Source organism: Odocoileus virginianus, chromosome 3 (assembly GCF_023699985.2).
Source record: "Odocoileus virginianus isolate 20LAN1187 ecotype Illinois chromosome 3, Ovbor_1.2, whole genome shotgun sequence".
NCBI lineage: Eukaryota > Metazoa > Chordata > Mammalia > Artiodactyla > Cervidae > Odocoileus > Odocoileus virginianus.
In genome coordinates, this window is record NC_069676.1 from 40,684,170 (window position 1) to 40,711,618 (window position 27,449).

At 55.5% G+C, this 27,449-nt stretch overlaps 2 protein-coding genes and 2 non-coding genes across 10 annotated transcripts; 3 read left to right on the plus strand and 1 right to left on the minus strand.

The window, feature by feature from the left end:
• The first annotated feature begins 204 nt into the window (after nt 1-204).
• Nucleotides 205-16,773, plus strand: PWWP3A (PWWP domain containing 3A, DNA repair factor). Of its 4 annotated transcripts, none has more exons than XM_020869816.2 (14): nt 205-301; nt 1,351-1,479; nt 2,053-2,138; nt 3,203-3,273; nt 4,831-5,523; nt 6,400-6,501; nt 8,173-8,243; nt 9,554-9,630; nt 10,099-10,159; nt 11,431-11,506; nt 11,793-11,843; nt 12,302-12,738; nt 13,796-13,884; nt 16,431-16,773. In XM_020869816.2, exons 2-14 carry the CDS (start codon nt 1,423-1,425, stop codon nt 16,483-16,485), a joined length of 1,926 nt encoding a protein of 641 aa, XP_020725475.1. In that variant the 5' UTR covers nt 205-301; nt 1,351-1,422; the 3' UTR covers nt 16,486-16,773. The 4 variants fall into 4 exon arrangements, with proteins under 4 accessions (XP_020725475.1, XP_020725470.1, XP_070321411.1 ...); XM_020869811.2 differs by lacking the exon at nt 205-301 and adding an exon at nt 308-430; XM_070465310.1 differs by lacking the exons at nt 205-301; nt 2,053-2,138 and having other exon boundaries at nt 1,355-1,479.
• Nucleotides 16,774-20,653: 3,880 nt separating this feature from the next.
• TRNAF-GAA (transfer RNA phenylalanine (anticodon GAA)) lies at nt 20,654-20,726 on the minus strand. The gene has a single exon. It is a non-coding gene; the product is annotated as a tRNA-Phe (tRNA).
• Nucleotides 20,727-20,839: 113 nt separating this feature from the next.
• Nucleotides 20,840-27,153, plus strand: NDUFS7 (NADH:ubiquinone oxidoreductase core subunit S7). Of its 4 annotated transcripts, XM_070465312.1 has the most exons (9): nt 20,846-21,211; nt 22,869-22,902; nt 23,801-23,869; nt 24,017-24,136; nt 24,227-24,344; nt 25,579-25,758; nt 25,898-25,944; nt 26,412-26,500; nt 26,990-27,153. In XM_070465312.1, the coding sequence occupies exons 1-9, from the start codon at nt 21,196-21,198 to the stop codon at nt 27,085-27,087; spliced, it is 771 nt and encodes a 256-aa protein (XP_070321413.1). In that variant the 5' UTR covers nt 20,846-21,195; the 3' UTR covers nt 27,088-27,153. The 4 variants fall into 4 exon arrangements, with proteins under 4 accessions (XP_070321415.1, XP_070321413.1, XP_070321414.1 ...); XM_070465314.1 differs by lacking the exons at nt 26,412-26,500; nt 26,990-27,153 and adding an exon at nt 26,090-26,273 and having other exon boundaries at nt 20,840-21,211; XM_070465313.1 differs by lacking the exon at nt 24,017-24,136 and having other exon boundaries at nt 20,850-21,211.
• On the plus strand, nt 20,859-20,932 carry TRNAN-GUU (transfer RNA asparagine (anticodon GUU)). The gene has a single exon. It is a non-coding gene; the product is annotated as a tRNA-Asn (tRNA).
• Nucleotides 27,154-27,449: the final 296 nt, after the last annotated feature.

Consider the following 27,449-nt stretch of genomic DNA (forward strand, 5'->3'; position numbering starts at 1 on the left):
GCCTCGAGGGCCGCGCGGACCCGACCGGCGCAGGCGGAAGGCGGAGGGGCCTGGGCCGGGAAGATGGAGGCCGCAGCCATCGCCGCCCACCTAGCGCCAACCGTCGCGGCCCGCGCCCGTCAGTCAGCCTCGCGCGCGCGCGCCCGCTCGTCATTCTGCGCCTTGCGGGGCGGAAGGGGTGGGGTCACGACGCGAACGCAAGCGTCTCACTGGTCGGCGGCGGGGGTGGGACTTGGCGCCGACGCCAGACTGGCCCCGCCCCCTGCCCGCGGGAGCGGCGGCGGCGGCGGCGGCGGAGGCGGTGAGCGCGAGCGCGGGCGCGGGCGGCGGCGCCTTGGGCGGCACGGGTTCCACCGCCGTTAGGCCGCCGCGGCTATCTCGCCCCCAGCAGCGGGCTCGGGGACGCCGCGCTGGGGAGGCCGAGGGCCTGGTGAGCCCGGCAGGCTGCTTTCCTCGGGTCGGCCGTGGCGGCGGGGCTGGGCCTGGGGGGAGGGGCGAACCCCGAAAGAGGCTCCCCGGGGCGGTAATCCGCCCTTCCGCGGATCTCCCATTTCTGTTCATTGAACCTCTCTGCTCTCTGAACCTTTGCTCGCTGAACTCCTCTGCCTGAACCCCTTCCTCTGCGCCTTGAAGCCTCTCCTTTGCTTCTTGAGCCCCCTCCTCCCTGCCCTGAACCCAGCCTCTGCTGTCTGCACCCCCACTACGCTCCGTGAACCTGGCTTCCTCTCTTTGAATCGCCTCTTTGCTGTGTGAATCCCCACCTCTATTGCCTGAATCCCTCTCCCCTGCTAATGGACCCACAGTCTCTTGCTGTGGTGAACCCCCCCCCAACTTTGCCCAAACGAACCCCCACCCTCACCCCCCAGCTCCTCGTTTCTGTCAGCAGCCAGATAAGGCTTCCTGGTTGATGTAATGAATGGCCCGCAGCTGTCCTCATCCTTTAAGAGCAGTCGTTTTCCTCCGATTTTATTTTTTTTGCGCTGGGGTCAATTGTTAGCTCCCCAAACACGGGAGGGTTGTAAGCTTTGACTGTTTAAAACGCCTCTCGTGCCGAGGTCAGAAGCAGGCCCTCAGCACGGGGACGATTTATTCAGGAGCCTTTTAAAAATAATCTAGGCGGAAACTTTGGGAGGGAATTTGGCTGAATTTTATTTGTAAAAATAATCCAGGCGCCTCCCCAGGAATCAAGGCCAGTCATTTCTTTTTGGTACGGAGCCCCTCGGTACAGGATGATGGAATTGAACCATCTACTTGAGGATCAGCCCTGCTCACCTTCGCCCTTAGGGGTTGTGGCTGCGTCGAAGGGGGAAGCAAATGATGTTATAAACCACCGTGCAAATTTTGTTGCAGGGCACATCGCGTCAGACCTTCAAGTGCTTTGTTTGTGCCAAATCATTACCACTTGCCACATGAGTCTAAATCATGACGGATGCCAAGTATGTCCTCTGCAGATGGAAAAAGCGATTATGGCCCGCAAAGGTGACAGCCATTATTCTGTAATTTCAGGAATTAGAAATGACTTTCGGGTGACAAGTAAAATCTTTATCAGGAGCTACCTAGGAGTCACTTCAGCAAAATAATTGAGTTTGAACAGTTGGTGCTCAGATCTGTTGGCACTGGTCCTTGCTCCTGGTCTAATGGGGTTTTGGTTGAGTGCTTACAAGGTTACACTTCCGGAACTGTCTTTTTCTTCTTTTTTTCCCTCACGCTTTAAAAAAAAAGAATTTTAGCAGTGTCAGCTATAAAAAGGCATGTAAGGCTGTAACTCAAGGAAATTTTTGGCAAGCAGCCCTGATAGTAAATAACAGGACTGTCTCGGGGACGCTTTCCAGCAGTGTGGTGGGAAGAGGGCCAGATCTTGAGGCAAGACCCTGCTTCTGGTCTCGGTCTGCTGCTGTCCCTCGTGCCTCAGTTTCCCTGTATCTGCAGTCCTATCTTATATTCATTAAGAATCACCCACTGCATTTATGTTTATATGTCACTACTGCTTGCCAGGGTGAGCTGTGTTTTGTGGCTTGTAACAAGGTTGTGTGTTTTTTTTTTTTAACATAGGTCCTGGCCGGAACTGAAAAGTCAGCTAAAAATAAGAGGAAAAAGGGATTTTTTCTAAACGTTCAGATACTCTCCCTAGACAAAAAGTTAAGTGTTGTGTTTTTGTAGTCCCCCTGCATGGGATTTGTGATATCACCCCCTCCCCAAAAAAGTGAAGTCTGCTCTTAAGTCTTCTCACCTTTTTGCTTATCAATGTGGTCACAGTAACCCGAAGAGGACAACAACCAATTTTATGTACGTTTGGAAATTGAAGAATCTCTATGTGGTATTGATGTCCAGGGAGATCAGTACAAAAATGGGATGGGTGTAAATTATATGCTGGTAGACTCTCGCTGGGGCTCAGGTAGGCCTGTTTCCTTCCTATAGATACGTTTGTGTGCCTTTCTTTCAGAAACGTGTGACAGCCCCCTGCGTTCTGGAATATTTGATGTTTGAGCCTGTGCTTGTAATAAGAAAGTGTTGTTTAGCATTCAGAAGGCAGATGCATGGGGGTGCAGGGTAGCACGTTGCATCCCATGGTGGAAGGACACAGATGACTGGGGAAGATTAAAATGGCCCAGGTTGTGTGTTTCTGATGGGCGAATTCCCGATTCTAACTAGAGAGTGAAACAGGGTCAGCCCCTGCTCCTGCGTCGCCGGGTCCTCATCCTTCTTTCTTTAGAGCCGATCCTAAGCCTGCTTAGTCCGCAGCTCACACTTTCCCTGAGGCTGGGAAAGTAATTGAATACTCGAGTTTAAAAGGGAAGCGCATCCTTTTAAACTAAAACACACCTGCTGGGCTGTAAACAGCTTTTAGTGACATTATCATCCACTCTGGAAATCTAACAAAGGAGTTATTTGTGCAGTTGAAAGTGGGATGTACCTCATAAAAGTCACAATTTAAATTCATTTTTACTCTTAAATCCAGCCAGCCTTTTTCTGTCTTAAAAGGGGAAAGGGAGAAAAAAAAAAAGCCACATTCACAAGGGTCCTCGCTGCCTCTAACCTCAGGCAGGCGCTTGAATTCCTGGTTGGCAGTGACTCCTGGTTTGAGTGGAAGGGTGCAAAAGCAGAAACGAATCTGATTCTTTTGTCGTCTAAAGCAAAACACGTTTGCGAAGGTCTCGGTGGCATTGCTGGTGGCGCATAACAGGCCTCCCTGTCCCCGCAGGATTAAGGTGAAGAGCGCGGAAGCCAAGGTCCTGAGAAAGGTGCACATCGAAGACATCGCCTCTTCGTTAGGTGAGAGCGTGTTTTTCCGTCCCAGTGAGGTCTGGCAAGAGCATGGGGCATTCTGGGAGAAAACAGACTTGGCCTTCTGGATGCAGAGCGACCTCATTCCCCGTCTCTCCCCTTCCTGCAAGGAAACGTGATTTCCCTGAACTAGAGGAGCTGTGTCTGTCTGCTGTCTCTAACCTTCTAGAATCTGCCCCTCGAGCCTGTCCTGTCCTTGACCCCCCCCCCCCCCCCGATGGCCAGTGACAGCAGCATCAGGACCGCTGGCTCCGTCCATGGCCTGCAGCACACTCAGAAGGGGTGCGCCTCCCCCAAGAAAGGGCAAGAGGCTTCTCTTTCTGTATGGTTTTTTTTCTTCCCCCACTTATCTGTAGTAAGACTGTAAAAGGGTTCTGTTGCTGGTCTGGCCTCCGCCCAAGGGTTAAGAAGCAATTGGGTGTATATTTACATTCTATCACCCAAGCCCAGGGGAGAAAAAAAGTGTGTCACTGCCACCAGCCTTTTGGCCATTGGTGTCTGCAGGGCTATGGGGGCAGGGGCAGGGCGAGGCAGGCTGGAAGTGGAGCCCTGACTCCCATCTCTTCGGGGGTCAGTGTCATAGGTGAGACAGACCTGGCTGAAGTCTGGCTGAGCTTAACCCCTGGTGCACTGCCCCCTCCCAGACCCACTGGGTGCCCATCTAAGAGCTTATTCCACGTGCAGAGAATTTTCTGTCTTGTGAAAAGATTGCCCAGGATCTCCCAGCAGCGACTGGGAAATAAGGTCTGTTTTCCTGCGTTTTCGGGGAATGGCTTTGGCTCAGAGCAGGGTGCCCAGTTCAGGCGGCATCCACCACCACCTCTCGGCCTCCCTGATTGTTCGTGCAGATTGTGTTGGGGGCTGGTGTTTGTGGGCGCTTTTAATATTAAACAGGGCAGAGTCCTGTGCTGAAGGAGGTGTTATTTATGCCTGCTGAGTTCTGATATTGTGTCCGTCATCTTGTTCAAATAAAGGGCGCCAGAGCCGCGCATGGGAATGAATGAATAAACTGTGGTGGTGGGGAGGTCAGGCTGGAATCTCTGCACCTGCGATGCCGTCCATTGGCTTTGAAATGCCCTTGCAGGGAAGTGTGGACAATTTGCTGGCCCACAAAGAGGCTTTTAGGCAGCTGTTCTTACCCACCCCCACCCCTGCCACCCCCACCCGAGAATACCCTGCCAGCAGTGTCCTTTATTTATTGATCCTGATTGAATTGAAATTGTAAGGCTGAGAGAGGATTTGAGAAATATTTGAATACATTTTGTGGGGGTATTGTTTTGTAATCTGGAGGAGTATACCAGCCCAGGCAGGGCAGGCTCAGTCAGCGTGCTTTCTGGGGAAAGGAAGCCTTGCAGCCCTGAACCAGCAGTTGTGGTTGGATGCTCAAGTCCCTATTCTGGGGAAGATGTCGGTGAGAAGCATCAGCCCCTCTTCAGGTGTGAGGACCAGCTTTGGCGACACACCAGAGCTGGCAGGGTGTTGCCGGGCACTGGATCCCGGGACCAACTCATCACCAGGCTTTGTTCCTCTTCCTCTGTCCCACAGCCTCACAGGACGGGGCTCCCGCTGCGCCCCTGGAGGAGCTGGCCTACCGGCGGTCACTCCGCGTGGCTCTGGATGTCTTGAACGAAAGACAAGGGAGCTCTTCCAGGGAAGGAACGACTCCTCGGCCTCCAAGAGGGAAGCCCGTGGAACCAGCCCCCTGGCCCCCCAAGCCTAGCCTTTCCCCATCATTCCTCGAAGACACGGTGGGCAGTCCGGGGCCCACAAGGAGGGAACGCGTGTCCCAGAGGCCATCCGGCCTGCCAGCTGGTGAGGAGGATCTGGAGTGCAGAGTGAACCCCAAGGAGGTGCTCAGGAGAAGCGGAGGCCTGGATGCCCCGGCTGTGTGTTCAGCCAGTGGTGGCGCTCAGGACAGGGGGGCATCCAGAAAACAGCGGGCAGATTGGATGACGCCCCCCAGTAAACAGGGGAGGAACCCGGCACAGGGACCCTGCTCAGGTCAGAGAGCGGCTCCATCCTCAGAGGGAGCCAGCCAGGAAGATGGTGAGACAGGCGCCGGCCTGGCAGCCCTGTGCTCGCCTCCTGGAGGCAGGGACCCGAGTCCACAGGATGGCTGTCCCGCCGAGCGCCTGGGCCTGGATGGTGGCCAGAAGCTGAGGGCTCACATAGGTCCTCACAGTCCTGCTCAGCTTGGCCCCGCAGAGGAGGCGGCAGACACCCGGTCACTGGAGGAAGGTAAAGGCCCTGAGAGGGTGAGTTGGGAGAGGTTGGCAGTGGGTTCTCCTTTGGCCGATCCAGAGCCAGGCCCCAGATCTTAATGAGATCATTACCAGAACAAATCCTGAGTAGAAGTTTCCTGGAGCCTCTCTCTCTGTCTCTTCACCACGCTCTAAGCACTTCAGCTGCCTCCCACACTTGTGTTTTTATTTTTGTTTGGCGGCGGAGGGACTGGAGGGGCATACGGTGGCGGCGGTACCGCCGTGTCTGCTCCCGGAGGATTAACTCCTTTCTCCTCCCATTGCAGAAGCCCTAGTGCATTCCCGTTAAACTGGCAGGAATCTCAGAAGTGATTAACTCACTTAAAAGGCCCCTGACTTTTTCAGGATTCCCGCGTGCATGTGTTTTTGTGTGGCTGCAGCCATGCGCTATGGTTTTCTCTGTTCAGATGCCTTAGCATCCCACTTAGTTTTGAAATGCTAATTTGGAGATCTTCATTTCTGCATGGCTAGATACCGCGCTTTGCCTGCCCACACTCTCTCCGGGTGTCTGCCTTTCTTCTTCCCCTTTCAAGGGCCCCCCTCCCCAGCAGTGGCAGTGAAGCAGGGACTACTACTTTGAAGGGGGCCAGCCCCAGAGCCGCATCCTCCCCATGTGGCCGAGTGCACCCTAGGGAGGGACAGGCCCCTGGTCCGTTCATCTGCCCTCTGTGCACTTGCAGCCACTCCTGCCCTGTCTCCTCTATTGAACATGCCTTCACCGAGCGAGGCTGAGGGCAAGTCCTCTTTGCAGTGGCTTGGCTCTCTGAGCTGATGTTCAGGGATCAGGGCGGGTGTTCCCTGGGTAAGTCCCCAGTACTGTGACTGGTAAGGTCTGATCTATCCTTGTTGGTAGCCCGGCCATTGTCTGAAGAGTTTATGGAGCCGAGCACTGTGAATTCTCTCCTGGAGGAGGACGAGGAGGACGAGGAGCCCCCGAGAATCCTGCTGTATCACGGTGAGTGACTGGCACCTTCCTGGGGTGAGGTCCCTGACGTCCCCGTGTCCTGGGGAAGGTCTCTTCGCTGTTTGGCTTTTGTCCTGAACCCAGACCTCACAGAGAGGGAGTCCTGGCTCCCATCTCTCAAGGACAAACTCGTACGGGGGTTGGGGGAGGCTCCCAGGACGCCATTCTGAGGGAATGGCTGAAGGCGGCCAAGTGAACAGATGGGCTCTGTCGCCACCGTTGGGTGTGGCCTGGCGCTGCCTCTCAGCCCTCCAAAACAGTGTCCCCACAGCAGGGTGGGCACCCCCCAGGTGTACACAGGACCCCCGCCCCAGCGCTGAGCAGTGCACAGGTCAGCTGCCCTGTCCTCACAGGCAGGAGTCGGACACAAGCCCAAGCATCCAAGCCAACCATGGGACGGTTAGTTGCCTTGAACGAAACAGTTGAGGACTGGCTTCAGTTTTCCACTTACCCATTAACCATTCATCTTAACGTAGTCTAGTTTTGTTTTGTTTTTTAATTTTTTTAGCCTGAGATATTTGTACATTCAGAGACTGTGGCCGGAGCTGCACGGGGTGGTCTGGGGGCCCTTCCTGCCTGGCTGGAAGGTTGACCTGCTTTCTCGGGTATTTCCCACGGGCTCTTCCGATTGTTCTCATGGTGGCTGGTTATCCTTTAGTGAGAGGGACAGTTGCGGGGGGAAGGGGTCACTCACCAGGCCCTACCCTGCTGTTGGGGGTCTGGATGCATCCAGTTTGGGGGCCTGCAGTGTTTGGGCTCTCCGGGCATCACTGGGGTCAGTTCCTGCGGGCACAAAAAGGGGCACCATACCTTCCTGCAGAGGGCGTGTCTGTCTGCCTGGGGGTCATTCAGCCCCCAGAGTCCCTAGTCAGCTCCTTTCTCCTGCTTTTGTCTTCCATTGGGTTTTGGTTGCTGGTGTTTGGGTTGACTGCACCTGTGACTCTTGTCCTGGGTGGCCCTGTGCTCCTCCCGAGGGTGACCAGCTCTCCGCTTGTGCTGCAGGCATCTCCCCTTCCTCCATCACGGCCCCCTGTCCCTCAAAGCTCTTCCTATTGTCATATGCTGCAGCTCGGCCATGAGCCTCACTCTGGTCTGCAAGCAGCCTCTGTTCCCTGCTTGCTTTTGTTACCTGGTTTTTTAACATTGAGTTATTTACTTGTTCTGGGTTTTTTTTTTTTTGGTTGAGGATATAGTTAAATTTTGTTTAGAAATCATTTGTAGTTACCTTATGATTATTTAAATAGTTCTCCCCCCCCCACTTTTTAAAGCCCCCCAGTTTCTCAGATGAGCTTCTCAGAAATTTACTCCCCATGTGGGGTCCTCACTGTGTGCCATGGTCTCCTTTCTGTTTATGTGCTATGTTTAAAAAGTGCTTTGCCCTGGAGTAATCTGAGACTCAGAAAAGTGGCAGAGGTGGCATTGCGCCCCTGCGTGGTCCCCACCAGGAAATTCACGTGCACCCCAGCCGCTGGTGGCCAGCACTAGGTTCCAGGGTTAGTAGTACACCCTGCCCTCCCGACTCTTGGGTCTGTCACAGGAACCATGTTAACACTGGGCTTGAGCAGCATCTCTGTGGTTTTGTTTTCTCAAGCAGCTTTGTCTGGTGTTCGATATGGATCTAACATGTCTCTCTTTTGTTTTTTTCTTTCCTTTAAATTTTAGAACCACGTTCATTTGAAGTAGGGATGCTAGTCTGGCATAAATATCAAAAATACCCCTTCTGGCCAGCCGTGGTAAGAACACCTTTCTGCTTCCCGCTCGGTCAGTTGGTTCCCTAGCGTGCAGCCCAGGTTGCCCCATTCTAGACACTGGGCCCGGACAGGGTTTTCACTGTTTTTGCTGGTGAAACGGTGGGTCCATGAGCAACAGTGTAGAGACGAGTTCATCTAAGCAAGGGGTCTCAGCCTTCCAGTGCTGCTGAGAATGAACCTTGTAGGTCAGGTTTTCACCAGGCAGCTTTAGAAAGTCTGGCTCTGAAAAAATGCCCACTATTTGCTCATTTTAACTATCGTACATTTGAGTTTTTCAGTTTGTAAGTTAAGAGTAGGGGTCCACCACATGTGTAATTGCAAGTGTTTGAGGTTCTGGCTGTACCCTCAGTGGGATGAACACCCTTAAACATGGTCGTACCTCCTCCAAGTGCCCGAAGGGTGCTCACAGTGGGTCAGGTGGAGAATTTTTGAGCCAGGGGCGCCACCCACCTGCCTTTGCCCCTTCTATTTCCACCTGAATTTATCCTGTGTCCTCTTCCAGCAGGGACAGGATTCTCAAGGTTCTAGCTATAGGTCTTTAATTTGGGAAAGAGGCAGTGAATTGGAAGGTCTCTGCCCTGTGGAGCAGCTTTCTCTGCTGCGGTGAGTCTCGGCTCACGCAGTCAGCATGGCCTCCAGGCACGTGACTGGAGGTCTTGAGAAGGACAAGATTAAACCTGCGTGGTGTCTGTGGAAAAAGCTTGGCCGCGCAGGTGAACCTGGCTCCCCTGCAGCTCCTTGGCAGTTGGGACCTGACCATCGGGGCCACTCGCCTCCCTCCAGTGCTTGCTTGTCGGAGGCGCCGTGTCCCCCTGTGGTTGGCAGCCTTATCCATGCACCTCCCTGTTTACCAGTTCCCGGGGGAGCTTTTGGTTAACCAGGGCCAGCACTGTAAATGCCCAGTGAGTACAGGAAATGGGGTAGTCAGGCCAGCCACCCCCCGGCTGTGGACCTCCCCACGCTCACTTTGTTTGTCCCCCAGAATGAGAAGCAATGCGCCCTGAGCCTGAAGAGACTCAGCGGGAGGAAGGGCGCTCACAGCAGCTCTGGTTCCTCTTTTATAAAACTGACCAGAACCCACCCCACCCGCTTCTGCTCAGCTGTTACAGTGCTGGGAGCCGGGTAGCGCTTGCTGAGCATTTCCTGGTGTCAGCTCTGCCCTGGTCACCCCGGGCCAGCCACCTTTCTTGTCACACACTTGACACGGTGCCAGCATGGAAGTGTTGAAAATGCAAACACAGCCTCCTGGGTCCTGGGTGCTGGACACCTTGTGTTCTTGGATCTGCCTACAGGTCAAGAGCGTCAAGCGGAGAGATAAGAAGGCGAGCGTGCTCTTCATTGAAGGGAACATGAATCCTAGAGGAAGAGGGTAAAGCACCGTTATCTGCTCTGCCCAGTGCTCCAGGTGGGGGGGCCCTGAGGTTGACCCCCGATGGAGCACCCCCACAAAGACTGTATTGAGACACCTGGCCAGATAGTCGGGTTTTCCAGACTGCTTGTTGGCTTCCAGAATCAGCCCTGCCGGACGGCCATGGGCCCCCACAAACCACAGCACAGTTCGCTCCCTGAAGGCCTGTGAGCAACACCCCGCCGGGTGACCATTCGGTAACCCCCACAGACCTTTATCGTGGTTCAGAAGCACCGTTTGCCCAGAGCTGATCTTACAAACACCCCACTGCCAAGGACGGGGGGAGCCTAGGGACCCCTGGAGGTACACCTGGGCCCAGGCCTGGCTCCCTGGGGCCGCCTCCCCCATGAGTGGGGCTCTCCCAGAGGAGGGGGGCTTTGGGGTCATGAGATGGCACCAGTCCCATTAACCTCTGCTCTCTGCTCCTAGTATCTCCGTGTCGCTCCGACGACTGAAGCACTTTGACTGCAAAGAGAAACAGGCACTTTTGGTGAGTGGGTGGTTCCTTGTGCTGCTCTGAGCTGCTGGCTTGGTGGTTGGTAACCCTGTCCCCATGTGTACCTTTAGACAGTGGCCATCCTGGGAGTGGCATTCGGCCCCGGCTGCTCTGCTGGAGGTCATCACCCTAAAGTCTCAGCCTCCAGCGAGGCTGCCCACCATTCCCCCTGACCCCGTGCAGGGTGGCTGTTTGGTGGTGGACAGGGTGCCCCCTGGAGGGGAGGTGGTAGGGCTCAGGCTGAGGCCAAGGGCCATGAGCTGCTGCCCCCAGATGCGGCCGTGATTCTGTGCACCGTGCTCCTCAGGGAGACCTCCCCATGGCCCTGTGACCGGCCCGCCTACGCCCCGGGAGCTGGTGCAGGCAGAGCACTGTGTCTGATTTGAGATAGTGCTTTGTGTCAGCTCCACCTTGATGCCAGGATCTGCTTGGCCCAGTCAGCGGGTTCAGGCTCTGTATGGGATGAGGCTTCCCTGCTTAGGAAGCAGTGTCTTGGCCATGGTCAGTGAGCTAGGGCCTGGGGTGTGTGGGGGCTGTTTGGAAGGTCGGCACCTATGAGGAACCCATCCTTGGTCTCTCAGGAGCAATGGTGGGGGGCAGGAGGAGAGCAGGAATTGAGGTTGAGATCATGTGCATTAAATACTGGGGGGATGCCTGGGTTTGCAAAGATGACATGTGGTCCATAAATGACCTGGTGTTTGGGCATCCCTCGGCATTCTCCTGTTTCCTGGAAACGGGCTATGGGAGTGGCTGCCTGTCCTGGGGCCAGACCCCAGTTGTTCCAAGTGCCTGTCAGCAAGCCTGGCCACAACCCAAGCACTCTTTTCACCCCAAGCTGCCTGCCTGCTCCCATTAGACACCTGTGGGTCTTGGGCTGGTCTCGCTGGTCCTCCCAACTCAGGGGTCTCCCACCCTGGGGGCAGCACCCTTCTCCCACCAACATTCTGGGAGGAGTGTGTGTTTGGAGTCACAGGCGCAGAGGCTTCTTCTGTGGGCTTGGTCTCACGCATCCCATGTCCCCTCTGTCTGCTGGCCCATCGGCTGTAGTGGGGTGGGGTCTCTCCGTTCCTGTTCTCAGGTCTGTGTTTCTCTCTTGGCCCTGAGGGCTCGGCCCACAAGTGGCCATTTTCTGAGCAGCCCTGGCCTCAGACGTGCCTCGGGATCCCCGCTCAGGTTCCTTCCTGGCCAAGGGACTGAGGACACAGGACGAGCAAGGTACTGCCTGCGGCCTCCTGCTGACAACTGCTGTCCGGGTCTCATTGCAGGATGAGGCAAAGGAGGACTTCGCCCAGGCCATCGGCTGGTGTGTCTCCCTCATCACTGACTACAGGGTCCGGCTCGGTGCGTGGGGCTGGGGCAGTGGTGGAGGCTTCCCTTCATGCCCCCAGGGTGAGCACAGCCTGGCCTTCAGGTGGGCCTCTCCTCTCCGAGAAGCCTAGCTAAGGTCCATCCTGGGTCCAAACAGGACAGTTGCCTTTGCATGTCGCTGGTTTCCATCCACAGGGGCTCATTGCCCAGGGCGGGGTAGGAGTGCTCTGCCTGGTCCTGATCGCAGTCAAGGTATACACCTGGCAGACAACCTGGTACCGTCAGTGCTGTGTAACGGGCTCCCCTCCTGCCCTTGCAGGCTGTGGCTCCTTCGCTGGCTCTTTCCTGGAATACTACGCAGCTGACATAAGTAAGTCTGCCAACTCCGCCAAAGCAGGACTTGCTTCCTGGCCCTCGAGAAGTGGCAGTTTCTCTGTCTGATCTCTGGACAGGGTGTGCAGTGGGCAGCGCATCTCGAGCCTGAGGCTGACTGTGCAGCCATCCCCGGGTTTCCAGGCCCCACAGATCCCCCTGCTGAGGGGCCCCCATCTGTTGTCTGTACTCGAGGCCACTCACCAAGTGTGCAGAGCTGGGGCATCTGGGTGGCTCCTCTCCTCTACCTTGTCCTGGGCATTTTCAGTGGCACTGGTCCTTATGGAGCAGTGCGGATGAGCTGATGCTGATTCCGTGGGGTGGGCAGTTGGGGGCAGAGCTGGGAAGGGCGGCAAGGGTCCTGTGGGGGTTCCTGCCCATGTGGGGTGTCCTGGCCCTTGCCTACGGGGCTGCTGAGGGCGCCCAGTTAGGGGAGACTGTGCCCTTCCTTCGCAGGCTCACCTGTCCGCAAGTCCATCCAGCAGGATGTCCAGGGGACGAGGTTCCCCCAGCTGAGCGGGGGAGACCCCGAGGAGCCTGTGGCTGGGAGCCCACAGGGCAGGCGGCCAGCTTGCAGGAAGGTGTTGCCCGACCGCTCACGGGCCGCCCGGGACCGGGCCAACCAGAAGCTGGTAGAGTACATTGTGAAGGCGCGGGGCGCTGAGAGCCACCTGCGGGCCATCCTGAGGAACAGGAAGCCATCCCGGTGGCTGAAGACCTTCTTGAGCTCTGGCCAGTACATGACCTGCGTGGAAACCTACCTGGAGGACGAGGAGCAGTTGGACCTGGTGGTCAAGTACCTGCAGGGCGTGTACAAGCAGGCAGGGTGCCAGCTGCTGGCACGCGGGCACGGAGACGGCATCCGCTTCATCCTGGACGTGCTACTGCCTGAGGTGAGTTTCCAGCGGACGCCCTGCACGCGGGGTGTGTATGTGGGGAAAGTCTCCCAGGGCGTGCAGGAGGGTGGAGGGGCCTGGTGTCGTTCTCCAGGAATCTTCCCTGAACCTGGTGCCACCTGAGCCTCAGTTCGGAGAGAGCACTGCCATATGGGAACAGAACATGTGGGACTGTATCAGAAGGCTCAGGAACACTGAGCTTTATAACTGCAGAGAATTTAGAGTGTGTTAAAAAATAAAGCAGCGCTGTGAACCCTCATGTGTCCATTCCCATCTGCAGCAGTGGCCTTGCTCCATATGCTCCTCCAGCCCCTTCTTCTGGACATACTTTATTTTTTTTTTTGGACATACTTTAATGTGAATGTAGGAAGGGTGACTGTGCCCCCAGGGGCACTGGGGGCATCTCAGGTTGTCACAAGTCGGGTGCTCCTGGCACGGAACAGGACGCTGCTCCACTCCCTACAGCCCAGGACAGCCCCATGTCAGCCATGCCCAGGTGAGGGACTCTGGTTGGAATGAGAAGGACTTTCTAAGAATTTTGAAGTAATTGCAATACTCTTTTACCTGGAGGAACCAACAGTGATCCTGTGATTCCAGACATCTAATGTGTATTCAATTTACCACTTTGCATTTTTTTGTTTGTCTCAGTTAACTCAGACTGTTACAGTTGCTCTTTGTTTGGCAGCCTGCCTTTTTTGGGAGCTGGGGGAGGGCACTGCTTATCTTGCTTGTGGTATCTTAGTTCCTGACCAGGGATTGAACCTGGGCCTTGGCAGTGAGAGCACCGAATCCTAACCACTTGGCGCCAGGGACATCCTGGGTCCTGCTTTTCTTTGCTTTGAGTGCCATGAACTCTCATCTTGTCAATTTCATTTGGGAGCTTCACTGGGAGCAGAGATTTTGCAGATGGTGTACACGTGTGTGAGCCCGGCGCCGGGAGAGCCCAGCTCTGGGAGGGCCCTGGCGACTGGACTGTCTACCTTTGTGGTCTTCTCCAAGCCTGGTGTGAGTGGCCATGCACCGCCCAAGCCTGACCTGCACTGCCTTTTTGCAGGCCATCATCTGCGCGATCTCAGCGGTAGATGCGGTGGACTACAAGACGGCCGAGGAGAAGTACATCCGAGGACCGGCGCTGAGCTCCCGGTAGGTGGGCCACGCACTGTGTCCCAAGGACTCTGTCTCTGCCTGCGGGTGGCTGGGCCTTGGGGCCGCTGGTCCGAGTGGGCAGAGCTGGCCCCTCGTCCGAACTCATCCTCAGTGCTGACGTCCACCTCCCCCTTGTCCTCCCCCGTCACCTCGCTACCATGGCTGTTTGAGGAAACCGTGAGATTAAGCGGCAGCTGCCGCCTGCCGTCCCTCGCTGGCAGGAAGAATGCAGTGATCAAGATGTTCCTCTACATCCATGGTGAGCCGCCCTGGGCTGGCCTCCCAGCCCCTAATCCCGGCTCTGGGCTGGCTGCCAGGCTGGCTGGGAGCAGGCCGGCCGCGTGGCCCTGACAGGCTGAAGACTCAACTAGGGTCTTGGGCCAGGGCTGAGCAGGCGCTCGCAGTGGAGTCTGTCCCCTGTCTCAGCGATCAGCTGGCCACCCCTGTAACCGCATTGAGAGAAGGTGCTCCCGGAGACTGAGATCCAAGTGGCCCCTCCCTAGCCAGCGCCTGCCTCATGCTCGGGCGCCAGTCAGAGGGCATCCTGTCTCTACAACCCAAGCAACTGCACATGTCCCGGGGCCTGGGGGGATGTGGGCTGCACCAGTCACTCTCTGCTGCTTCAGGGACATGGTCCAAGCAGCTGAGCCTGGGCGGCCAAGGTTCCATTGGGCTCGGTTTTAGTTGTCCTTCCCAATGCCCCCACCTCCCCCGTCTTCTCACACCATGATTGCGTTTAGGTTCTTATGCACAGGCCATTGAACCTCGACACAGAGACAAGGTCAGGTCTCCTTGTGGGGTCCTTAGGCTGCTGTGTCACATTTCCCTCAAGGGCATCCCCCTCAGGGTCACATTTCTTGTTTAGCCTGAGAGGAATGGCCAGTCAACTACCTGATAATGTAATTTTTTTAATAGATAGTCATTTAAAGATGACTTGATACTTCATCTTCTTTTCTTTGTAGTTTATTTTTTTTCCATTGTGGTGAAATATACATAGTATTCACCACTTTCCCTACCTTTAAGCATACATCCTAGTAGCATTAAGCTCATTCACATTGTTGTGTAGCATCCGCGCCATCTCCAGGACACTCTCCCAAACTGAAACTGTGTCCCCACTAAACACTCACTTCTTGTTTAAGGGATCGTGGGGGTGGTTCGTTGTTTTTTTTGTTTGTTTGTTTTTGGGTTGTTGGTTTTAACAGACCTGTAGTTGATTTACAATATTAAGTTATTTTCAAGGAAACAGCAATTCAGTTATATGTGTATGTTTGTGTGTATATCTTTTCATCTTTCAGGTTCTTTTCACGACAGTTTGTTAGAAGATACTGAGTGTAGTTCCCTGTGCTTTATAGTTAATCTTTGACGTTTATTTTATACATAGCACTCTGCATCTGTTAATCTTTAACTCCCAATTGATCCTTTCCCCAACCCTTCCCCTGTGATAAGCATAAGTTTGTTGTCTATGTCTGTGACCTGTGTTTTGTAAAGAAGTTCTTTTGTGTCATATTTTAGATTCCACACATAAAGTGATATCACACAGTATTTGTCTTTCTCCGTCTGATTTACTTCATTTAGCATGGAAATTTCCCTGGTGGTTGGGACACCACACTCTCTCTGCTGGGATCAGGTTCCATCTGTAGCTGGCAACTAAGATCTGGCACAGCATGCTGTGTGGCAAAAAAAAACCCCAAAAACTACAAATATTTCACTTAGTATAATAATCTCTAGTTGCACCCATGTTGCTACAAATGACACTGTTTTATTCTTTTTCATGGCTGAGTAGTATTCCATTGTCTATGTGTACACATCTTTATGCAGTCATCTGTTGATGGACATTTAAGTTGCTTTCACATGTTAGCTGCTGTCAGTAGTGCTGTTGTGAACATTGGGGTGCATTTATCTTTTCGAAGTATAGTTTTATCTGGATATTTGTCCAAGAGTGGGATTGCTGGATCATACGGCAACTCGGATAATTTTGAGGGGAGCCTCCATCCTGTTCTCCACAGTGGCTACACCAATTTATATTCCCACAAACAGTGGAGGGTTCCCTTTTCTCCACACTGTCTCCAGCATCTGTTATTTGTAGACTTTTTAACAGTGGCCATTCTGACCAGTGTGAAGTGAGACCTCATTGTAGTTTTGATTTGCATTTCTCTAATAATGAGTGATGTGAGCATCTTGTCATCTGCCTCTTGGCCATCTGTCTTCTTTGGAGAAATGTCTGTATAAGTCCTCTCCATTTTTCAATTGGGTCATTTGTCTTCTGGTTATGAAGTGGTATGGGTTGTTTGTCTGTTTTTTGGTTATGGAGTAGTATGACCTGTTTGTATATTTTGGAGATGAAGCCCTTGGCAGTCACATCATGTACAAATATTTTCTCCCAGTCTGTAAGCTGATGGTTTCCTTTGCCTTGCAAAAGCCTGTAAGTTTGATTAGGTCCCATTTGTTTATTTTCTGCTTTTATTTATGTTGTCTTGGGAGACTGTTGACGTTTATTAAAACACAATTACTGAGTAAAATGAAGTGATCTTTTGTTTTTGCAGGGAAAAAGAAATATTTGATAACCAGCTCCTAGAAGAACGGAATCGGCGATGCTGAAGCAGGTGGTGGCAGTGCTGCATGCCTGCGCTCTGGGGGCCAGGCCGGCCGTTTGCCTCCTTCTGTCTGCGGGTTCTATTTTCCTGGCTCTTGTGGAAGGTATACTTCCCAACAGGCTTTTAAAGAACAGAAATGCATTATTATTATTATTTTTTAAACTTCACGTCATTACCTGTGACTGTACCGCGTAGTTTTATAGAAGGTGCACATTTGTTTTTTATGTTAAAAAACATTGTATCTGACATTCAACAGGAGTTTTAAAGACATACGAGTGTGCTGCTCCCGGCACGTCAGTGTGTTTCTCCGTTTGTTTCCCTCCTCTGTGCGGTTCCTCTCACACTGGCTCCTGAGTTTGCTGTGCCTCTGTTCTGTGTTTTTGAGAAAACCCAGTGTTTGTGAGAGGCAGACCAGAGACCTGCTGCTGTCTGCGCTCTCCCCTCTGCTGGCACTCGGGCAGGGGAGAGGCAGACCTTGAACCTCTCTGGCCACTTTCTCCTCGGTCCCTCTGCGGGTTTCTCCACCCAGCCCACTTCTGGGCCAGTGTAACAGTCCCTAGTGGTCATCGCTCCCATCCGGCCTGGCCAAGGTCACTGTGTGTTTGGCCTGGGCTGTGGGGTCATGGCCTGGCACCTGTGGAAACCAGCCCTTTGTCCTAAAGCCAGAGCATGGACAGGTGCCCTGCCGCCCGAGGGTCCTAGGCTAGGGGCCCCCACTTTGGAGACAGTTGCCTGAAGGCTGGGTCCTCAGTGTGGTCACAGAAATTATGTACACCGCAGATTATTTATTCTAAGCTGACGTGGAGCTGCTTGTGGAAGGAGACATCCAGGTCCCCACTGTGATGGCTGCACCGCAAAGTCTGAGCCCAGCCAGCGGGGAAGGGTGGTCGTGGGGGTTGGGGGAGTGGAAGGGTGAAGGAATAGGCCCTGGCTGGAGTGGGGTGGTCCAGGAGGAAGCAGGTACAGCCATCACTGCAGGCACCGGGCACCAGCATGTGATCTCTCTGCTGGTTTTGCATGACCCTGAGCAGAGGTGCAGCTGCTGGCCTGAGGTCCGGCTGAGCCACCCTCCAAGGACACCCCAGGGGTGTCCTGGCTGGGCTGGCTTGGAAGGGCTCACCCGCTTTTGGACGGTCCTTTGACACTGAGCCTTCTTGAAGTGGGTCAGGGTGAGAGCAGTATGCTCTTGTGGGCAGGGGACCACATGAACTATTCGTTACCATCGGGTATTTTTATATATCTCTGTTCTGAGCTCTGCTTGTGAGCTCTGCTTGTGGAACTGAACTGTTGAGACTGGAATTAAAGGCCATTTTGCAGCCCTGCTTATTCTTTTCTGGGACCCGCCTGCAGCCCACCATGTGCAGGCAGTCAGGCAGCCACACTGTCCCCAGCAACTGCTTCTGGAGGCCTGTACCCCACTGGGGAGGGGTTTCCCACACCAGGCCAAGTAGAGCAGGTGTCTGTAGATGCGCTGTGCTGAGCAAAGGTGCTGGGGGTTTCTGCCCCCCACCCCCTCGTTACCTGGCGCCTCAGCTCTCACTGTGTCTTCTGCTCTGTGGATCCTGAACATGTCTGTCTTCAAGCTTTGTCCTGCATCCACCAGGGCAGGCGGTGGTGGGTGGGACCTGCTGAAGACGCCAGGTGGCATTGGGCAGCGGTGAGGAAGCTGGAGCCAGCTGACCCAACTGGCTCATCAGGTGAAGGATGTTCAGAAGTGCCTGCCAGGTGGCCCCAGCTCCCCATGGAAGTCAGCACACTGACTGCTTCTGAAGCATCAAGAAGACACCCAGCACAGGAGTGCAGGCAGGGGCCCCCACCAGCTGGCCTGTGGCCTCCTGCATCCCTGTCCCCCAAAGCCCCAGATACCCTGCGCCCCCTCACCTGCAGTCCCACCTCAGCCACCCTGGGCTCCAGCCAGCTAGAGACAGCTGCCTGTGCCTCTGCACGGCCACCTTGCTGCCCCCGGGTCTGGTCATCTCCCACCTGGTCACACTCCCGGTCTGCCCTCCCTGACCCTCCTTCCACCCAGACCCCAGACCCCAGACCTCATCGGTACGCTCTTCCTACATTTGCTTCACCTGTCGCTCCAGCCCGGATGGCGTGAGGGGTGATCAGACCCCCGATGGAAGGAGCAGCACATTTCAACAAAACTGCTTTCTGGAGGGGAGTTCCCTGCGTTCACTTGGGCACCTCTTCAAGCCCATCATCATTCGGGAAATTGATTAAAACGAGGAATGCCGGGCACAGATGTGCGTGCTGAGAATCTCAAATCGGCTATGCATGTCTGGGCAGTGTGGTCAGGGCCTCTCACCCCTGAGGCAGGGCTTCTCCCTCCTGGCTTTCCTGTCAGGGCACCCCCTCCCCCAGCCCCTGCTTGCCCTCCTCCCCCCCGCCCTGCCGCTTCCCTCCACCTCTGGCCCCTCTGCCTTCCTCCCTGCTCCTCTAGCCCTGCTCCCCCTCTTCCTCCCTCCTCCCTGCCTGCCCTCTGTTTACTCCCTGCCCCATCTGACCTGCTTCTGGTGGGTTGCCCTTTTGAAGGTTCTCCCTGGACGCCCCAGGCTCCTGATGCAGGCTCTTCCCTCTCCATCCAGCGCTTGAGTTATCCAGCCCTGCATCGACAGTGAAACCGGCCCCGCCTGCTGGCTAGAACCTACATTCTCCTGTGCGCCACTCTGTGGTCTCTGGAGGTCTCCGGCTGGGGCAGCACCTTCTGAAGGCTTGGGTGGGGCTAGGGGCTCGGCTCCCAGGACTAGGACATGGGGAGAAAACAGGAGCCTGAAAAAGCTGTGACATGATCATGTTGGCGATGTATCCACATTGGTTCCTGAATCGTGAACGTGAGTGTAAGATGTTAGCAATAGGGGACACTAGGTGTTGAGTATAGCAAGCTCCATACTATATTCACAACTTTTCTCTGAATCAACAGTTTATTTATTTATGGCTGTGCTGGGTCTCCTTTGCTGTGTGTGCTTTTCTCTAGTTTCGGGAGCAGGGACCACTCTCTAACTGCAATGTGTGGTCTTACCACTGCAGGGACTTCTCTTGCTGCTGAACACAGGCTCTAGGGCCCCCTGGGTCAGTAGTTGTGGCTCTCGGGTGCTAGAACACAGGCTCAATAGCTGTAGCACAAGGGCTTAGTTGCTCCAGGGCATGTAGGATCTTCCTGGACCAGGGATTGAACCTGTAACACCTGCATTGGCAGGTGGATTCTTTACCAATGAGCGACCAGAAAAGCCTCCCGGCCCCCCCCACCTTAAAATTTTATTTATTTTTGGCTGTGTTGGGCCTTCATTTTTTAAAATTAATTAACTTATTTGGGTTTATTTAAATTAAAAAAACAAAAATCCAGGTCCACAGCCTGGCCAGTCGTGGGAACTGAGGACTTGTAGGGTTCCCCTCGGCCCCACCTACTCTTGACTCCTGCATTTGTTGGAGATGGATGGTGAGGGTGGCCAGAGGCCATTTGCCCCTGCCGGGACCTCGATCGCCAGGCTCCGCGACACCCCTGCGCTGTTCCACGCCCGTCAGGAGGAGTTCTGCTGCTCACCTGAGTTCCCCCGTTTGAGCGTCAATTTCCCTATAAATAAAATGGGTAGAACAGGTGCCTCACAGGATTGTCAAAATTAAACCACATAGGAGGGGCTTCCCTGTCAGTCCAGAGGTAGATAGAGTCTGCCTGCCAATGCAGGAGTCACGGGTTGGATCCCTGATCAGGAAGATCCCACATGCGTCGGAGCAGCTAAGCCCCTGCGACACAACTACTGTCCCGCTCTGCGAAAACAGAAAAGCTTGTGCAGCAGCAGACTCAATGAAGCCAAATATACTTAACTTTAAAAACATACACACACATCGGAGACAAAGGTATTTTTGCAAACTCCCTTTTGCCGCTCTTGGTGTTCAGCATTGTTTCTTTTACAATTAGCATTCGTTCTAATCCTACCACTTAAAATATATTGGAAATCGAGGTAGGAGGGGGCGGTGCTTTGGGGCTGGAATCACAGTTTTGGGGATTGGCGGGACGGGGCAGGGCGAATTTGAGGTCTTTTTCCATTCAAGCCCTCCCGCGTTGGCATAAGCCAATGTCAACACCCACACATTCTTGGTAAACGAGCTAGGAGCAGCTGGATCTGCCCTGAGTCAGAGAAGGCTGATGCTAGCAGCGCCAAAACTTTTGCCGAAACCCGGGATCGAACCAGGGACCTTTAGATCTTCAGTCTAACGCTCTCCCAACTGAGCTATTTCGGCTGGATAGCAAGGGTTGCTCTCATCTCCCGACTCCGCCCCGCCCTGTACGGCTCGCGCGCAGACGTAGCTCGGGCCTCCCCTGCGGGCCGCGCATGCCTCGTAGGGTCGCGCCTGCAACTCAGCCGCAACGCTGTCTCTGTGGCGCAATCGGTTAGCGCGTTCGGCTGTTAACCGAAAGGTTGGTGGTTCGAGCCCACCCAGGGACGGGGCTTGTGTCTTTTGCTTCCCCGGGTAAGAAGAGAGTGGGATACCCTCTTCCTTTTGCCAAGACTGTCCGCGCGCACCTCTGTGTTCTATTTCCGCGTGGGGTGTCCGCAATCGCGCGGCCGTGGGGCGTCCACAGAGGCGGAACGTCCCAGCCCGAGTTCCGGTTTTTCCCCACCAGCCGAGCCGCTTTGGGCGACGGCCCGGGGCATCCGGAGCGCTACAGAGGACGGACCGTAGAGGTTGTCTGAAGGCCGAGGCCAAGATGGCGGCTCTAGCGGGTGAGCGGGTTGGGGCGGCGGGGTCGGGGCTTGGGTCGCTCCGGGAGACTTTACCCCCAGCCGCTCGGGCAAGCGGAGGCAGAGTGTGATGCAGGCTGCCATTTTTGGGAGGAATTCCAGGCTGGGCAGAAGGGGCCCACATTTGGTCCAGGATGCTGCCCCTGAAATTCCCGGGAAGAGGCGGCGCCGGTGGGTACAGCCCTGACAGGGAGAAAAGTGAGGCCCAGAGAGAGGCTGGGATCCCTGGAGGTCACGCGCCCTGGCAGGGCCGGAACGCGACTCAGGGCAGCCTGACACCCTGGGAAGGGGTCAGTCACCGGCTGAGCAGGCGTCCTAACCCTGGCTGCTCCAGGGCCCTTTCCTCCTCCGATTAGCGATTAAGTACATAGGATGGATTCCCAGGACTGTAAAGGAAAGTGGGTATCCTGACAGCTGTTAAGATACTGTCTGGGAACCAGGAATCTGTTCGCAGTCCGGGTGCTTCATTAGTCATGCCTGGAAGGCCAGGGTCTAGTGGCGGTTCTGCCAACTGCTGTGTCCTTGAAGGAATGGAGTGGGCACGTTCCTTTACACATGGTTGGCAGCAGTCCCTGTGGCGTAGTTAAGAAATCATTGTCATTTCTGTTGGTGAAATGCCTGCGTCCTGCTACTAATGCTGTAGTTTTGGCTATACTCAGATTTTAAGGAAAGGCCAAATTTTTAATAAGACGCGGGTGACCATAAAATGGGTATTTTTCCTTCCCGTGCAAGTTCACCGGCCTTCTGAATCCTTACCAGCAGCCTCTTGCTAAGTCTGGACCAGAGGTTGGAATTCCCTCACCTTGGAGGTGAAAGGCATTTACCGTGCTGTGAATTTACCTAAAGCCCTAAGGTCAGGTTGCGGGGCTGAGGCTGAGAGAGAAGCAGCTCACACAGGAGTCAGGAGTTGCCCAGCCTCTGGGACTCCAGAACTCCCAGCCCAGGGCCTGGAGCCTCGCTAAAGTCTGTGGATATGTTGGCTTGACACACACCTGTCTGTCTGAGTCAAGGCCATGACAGACACTAAGGGAAGCCAGGGAGGCCCTCGCATCTGGGGCAGGCAGGCACACACAAGAACATACGGATGTGGCAGGATCAGGAGGACCTAGGAAGCTAGTGTAGACCCAGGCAGTTGAGCTGAAACCTGTCCCACAAGAAGGGCCGGGTGCTCCAGGCAGAGAGCATGGCAAGTGCAAGGCCCTGAGGCAGGTGGGACACTGATGTGCCTGAGGAAAGGAGCACTGGCCTCCAGTGTGGACTGTGTCATTGGAAACAGGGGAATGACACTGGACACTGTCTGGTGTCTGCTTCATATTCTGAAAGATGGCTTTTTTTTTTTTTTTTTTTTGGCTATACCTCACAGCTTGCAGAATCTTAGTTCCCTGACCAGGGATCAAACTCGGGCCCCTTGCAGTAGAGGCACGGAGTCCTGACCCCTCGACCACCAGGGAAGTCCCCTGAAAGATCGCTCTGTACCAAACATTTATTAAATGGAGTCTAAATAGACTGAGGGTGAGAGGAGGGGGTGCTAGGTTCTGGCAGGCAATTGCCTGGCTGGACACTCCCGGCCTGTGTGGCCTCTAATGCTGCCTCAGCTCACTGCCCACTCACTGCCTCCACCCTGTGGTTCTCTCTGCAGCTCCCCGCCTGCTCCGCCCGATCCTTGCTGTGAGGTGAGTGCCTGCCTCCGGCTCTGATCCTGACCTTCTACCCATAGCAGTGAGGCCCTGGCCGGGAGAGGCTTAAACGGGGCCAATAGGGTGCCTCACACTCGGGAGGGCCCTCCAGCAGCACCAGGTTGGGGGCCGCCTGGCCTCCAGACCCATGTCTCCCTACTCTCGTGCCCTCAACTCAGCCATTACCTGGCACTGGAAGGCTTCTGGTACATTTGCTCAGGCAGCAGCCCTGTGCAGACCTCCTTGGGACGGGAAGGCAGGTGGCTGCCAGGGCCTTGGTGCAAACAAAGCCCAGAAATCCAGCCCCAGCCCCGAGCTTTCAGGGACACAGCAGATCTCAGGGGAGGGTCTTCTTTTTTTTTTTTTTTTAATACCAAAAACATTTTGTCTTGGGTTGCAGCTGATTAACAATGTTGTGATAGTTCCAGTGAACAGTGAAGACGCTCAGTCATATATATACATGTATCCATTCTCCCCCACACCCCAGGGGAGGGTCTTCTTAATGGAGGGGAGTTGGGGGCTCTGAGGATGGTGTGGATTTGGGCTGATTTTGATAGGCTTTTCCCCTGGGAATAAAATAGGTAATGCAAAGCAAAGGGAAAGTGGGAAAACAAGGAAAATTTCAGATGCAGAGTAGGTACTCTCTAGATCAGGGATCAGCAGATTTGTTTCTGCAAAGGGCCAAATAGTGAACATTTTCGACTCTGGCTCTTTAAAAACAGCCATAGCCACCAAGAAAGTGAACGGGCATGGCTGTGTGTCAGTAAAACTTAGTTTACAAAAACAGGCGGAGGGCTATATTTGGCCCCTGGTCGGTCCCCCCATGCTGGTCCCAGGGTGACCCTGTCAGCAGGCGCCCTGGGCTCCCTGTCATGTGTGGTCCATCTCCTGACAGCTCTGGCGTGGGTGCCACTCTGCAGGTGCGCGGGGTCCATTCGAGCATGGCCGCTGACAGCCCGAGCAGGTGAGGCCGGCCTTCCCGGGAGCTAGCCCCCCACCCCTGCCTGCACAGCAGTGGCCTGTGGTAACCCTGGGCCCTCCCACCACCCAGTGGGCAATACCAGGGATCCCTGCCCTCAGAGTGCTGCTGAGCCCCCTCCTGCACATCCAGGCTGATGGCTGCACATGTCCAGACCAGGAGCTTCCTGACAGAGTGTGTCAGCCAAACCCGTTTTCCAGTTGAGGAGACCAAGTTCTTGAGAGGACAAGGTCCCACTGGGACGGCAGTGAGGCATGTCCTGCCCCAGGCCTGGGCAGCAGGTGGGGGCAGAGGGGGCACCTGTCTGGCTGACGCCTTCCCATGCCATGTGTCCGTGTCCAGCACCCAGCCTGCTGTATCCCAGGCCAGAGCCGTGGTCCCCAAACCTGCCGCACTTCCCAGCAGCCGGGGCGAGTATGTGGTGGCCAAGCTGGACGACCTCATCAACTGGGCACGCCGGGTGAGCCCCTCCCTGTCTCCGTCCCTCAGGCCCCTGCTGCCAAGTGTCCATTGAGTGGGCCAGGCCCCTCTGTGTGGAGACCTGAGGCTCTGATTCTCAGGATCTCTGCCCTTCCCCCTGCCACCTCCCAGAGAGGATGACCCACCTCCTTCCTGTCCTTCTGTCTTCTGTTCCTCTTTTTTCTCTTTTAATGTAAAACCCATGTTTTTAACTGGAAATGGGTGATGAAAACAGTAGCTCCTTCCCAGCAGATATCCTAACTTCCATCCCACCGCCTGTGTTGGCCTTGGGAGAGTCTGGTATCCTTGTGCTCATCTGTGTCTCCCTCAGGAAACATGTCCTCTGCCCTAGGACAGGGACTCCTTTCAGTGCCCCTAGGGCACCCTGCTGGGGAACAGGCCCCCATTGATGGTGCTGTACAATGTCCATGTGTGACCAGCAGGGCTGCAGTGAGCACCCCTCCAGACCCGCAGCTCCAGGGTGGCCATGTCACTGTGGCCAGGCACTGTGGAGTCGACCACTGTGGGCACCGCTCGGGTGCTCTGCCATGTTGGGCTGCCCTTGCCCTCTGGGTGGCCTAAGCCCTGTCACCTAAATTAGCACATCTGCAGGGCAGCAGGGACCTTGGCCAGATCCCAGAATGGACACAGACAAGCAGAGAGAACAGCTAGGGTGGTGGGGGGCGGGGGGTGGTGGGAATCAGACACCACAAGTCGGAGGGAAGTCAGGATGCATCCAGGAGAGCTTCCTGGAGGAATTGGTCCTTTGAGTTCAGGCACTGTTGGGAACAAGGCTCTGCAGGGGCTTAGTCACAAGCTCTAAGTCTGTGCCAGGTGTAATCACTGGGTGCCCAAAGCAGCATGTGCCATATTGGAGGCCAGATTTAGGGGAGACTGGGGTTGTGTGCACTGTATCATTAAAACTATTTGCACTTGGTTTTAGGGCTTTTCTGTTTGTTTTTCTTTTTGGTAATGTGGCTGCTGGGAAGCATGGACCCACTGGCCAAATTCACTTTCCCCTCCTGGCAGGCAGTCCTGAGCTGGGGCAGCATGCTCAGGCTGGTGACCAGCATCCAGAATGCCTTGGGGTTTGGAGGTCATGTAGTCACTGTGGGCTAAGGTGTCATCTTTGAAGAAAGGCTAGGCATCTGGATTTTTCTTTGTGAAATCGCCCAATTTCTTTAAACATGGTGGGCCCCTCAGTCTGCTCACTGGCTACCCACCCTGCCCTGCAGAGCTCGATGTGGCCCATGACCTTTGGCCTGGCCTGCTGTGCTGTGGAGATGATGCACATGGCGGCACCCCGCTATGACATGGACCGCTTTGGCGTGGTCTTCCGTGCCAGCCCGCGCCAGTCTGATGTGATGATCGTTGCTGGGACGCTCACCAACAAGATGGCCCCTGCGCTCCGCAAAGTGGGTCCAGCCCCAAGGCTCACCCTTACTCCCCATCCCCCACCCCCCAGCCTTGAGCTGCACACAGACAAGGCTCACCCTTACTCCCCATCCCCCACCCCCCAGCCTTGAGCCACACACAGACTCCTGTCTCTTCCAGGTCTACGACCAGATGCCAGAGCCCCGCTACGTTGTATCCATGGGGAGGTGAGTGCCCAGCGGGGCAGGGTCGGATGACAGAAGGCGGGTGACACACTGGCCTCTCTCCTGTCTCCTTTCTGTGCTGCCTTCTGACGGGGGTCGTCCAGAATGTCCCCTTCTGCCCTGTGACAGCCATGCCCCCACCCCACAGCCTGTCCAGTTCCTGTCTGTGTCCACGGTAGGACAATGGGAGGGACGTCCTGCCCTGGGGGGCTGCAGCCTTCTCCCCATCTGGCCAGCTCCTATTTCTCCACGCCATTAAAGGTTGTGTAGTCATCTAATTTCTTGGTAGAGGTAGAATTGACATACTATAAAATTCTCCCTTTCAAAGTGTACTGTTCGTGGGTTTTGGCGCATTTAGTGTTGTGCACCCATAGTATCTATGGAAGAGGTGTGGGTTGGGAGCTGGGAGGGGGGAGAGAGGTGGCCAGGGTGGTGGGAAAGGCCCTCACAGCCCCGCTCCCCTCCCCCAGCTGCGCCAACGGAGGTGGCTACTACCACTACTCCTACTCAGTGGTTCGGGGCTGCGACCGCATCGTTCCAGTGGACATCTACGTCCCAGGTGAGCCCCCACGGGGCGCACAGAACCCCATCTCCCCCACTGAGAGGGCTCGCCCTGTGAAGCATGAGCAGACTTAGGGTCCCAGAAGAGTGACACCCCAGCCTTTTCCCCGTCGTCCCTGGAAGGTCTTCCCAGCTGTAGGTCTTTGACTTTACCCGGATTCAGCTTGCTCCAGTCTGCCCCCACCTCTTTGAAAGGGCCCTGGGGGCGGGGCAGTGTGGTCTGGGTGTCAGCAGGCCGCCCACACTTGTCTCCTGGGTCCCGGGCCAGGTAACGTGGGGGTGAGGGCCGTGGACAGGGCAGATCACCTGGGCGGGGCCCTCCGGGCCTTCCCCCACCCATGTCTTGGCCTGGAAGTCAGTCCTGGGTTCATGCCGTCTGGCGGGCCTGGACCCCCAGGGTGGACCTGCCCACCCCCGAGCCCATCCCAACTGGTGTTGGTTGAAGGGGTCAGGAGCTTGAGGCACCACTCACACCGCTCCCCTCTAGGCTGCCCGCCTACGGCCGAGGCCCTGCTCTACGGCATTCTGCAGCTGCAGAAGAAGATCAAACGGGAAAAGAGGTTGCGGATCTGGTACCGCAGGTAGTGCTGGCGCCTGGCCGCCCTGTGAATCGTCCCCCCAAGAGGCGGTCAATAAACCCGATCAACCTTCCCTGCGCTCCCGCCCAGCGTGCTCTTTGGGCGGGGCTGGGGGCCTGCAGGGAAGGCGGGGCTTTGCTCTAGTGTAGGGGGAAGCTGAGGCCCCGGGAGGGCCTCGAGTCAGAGGAAACAGGATGATGGGAGAGTTGGGGTGCAGCCTGACTGGGTGGGACCGGAGGGTCTGAATCTTGGGGCTGCCACCCTGTTTGGCCCTGACCTAGTTCCGCCTCTTCTGAGGACCTCAGGTGCCCACCAGCGGGAGGGCGGGACGGGCCACGGGTGATTGATCGTCAATGTCTGCCAAGGGCG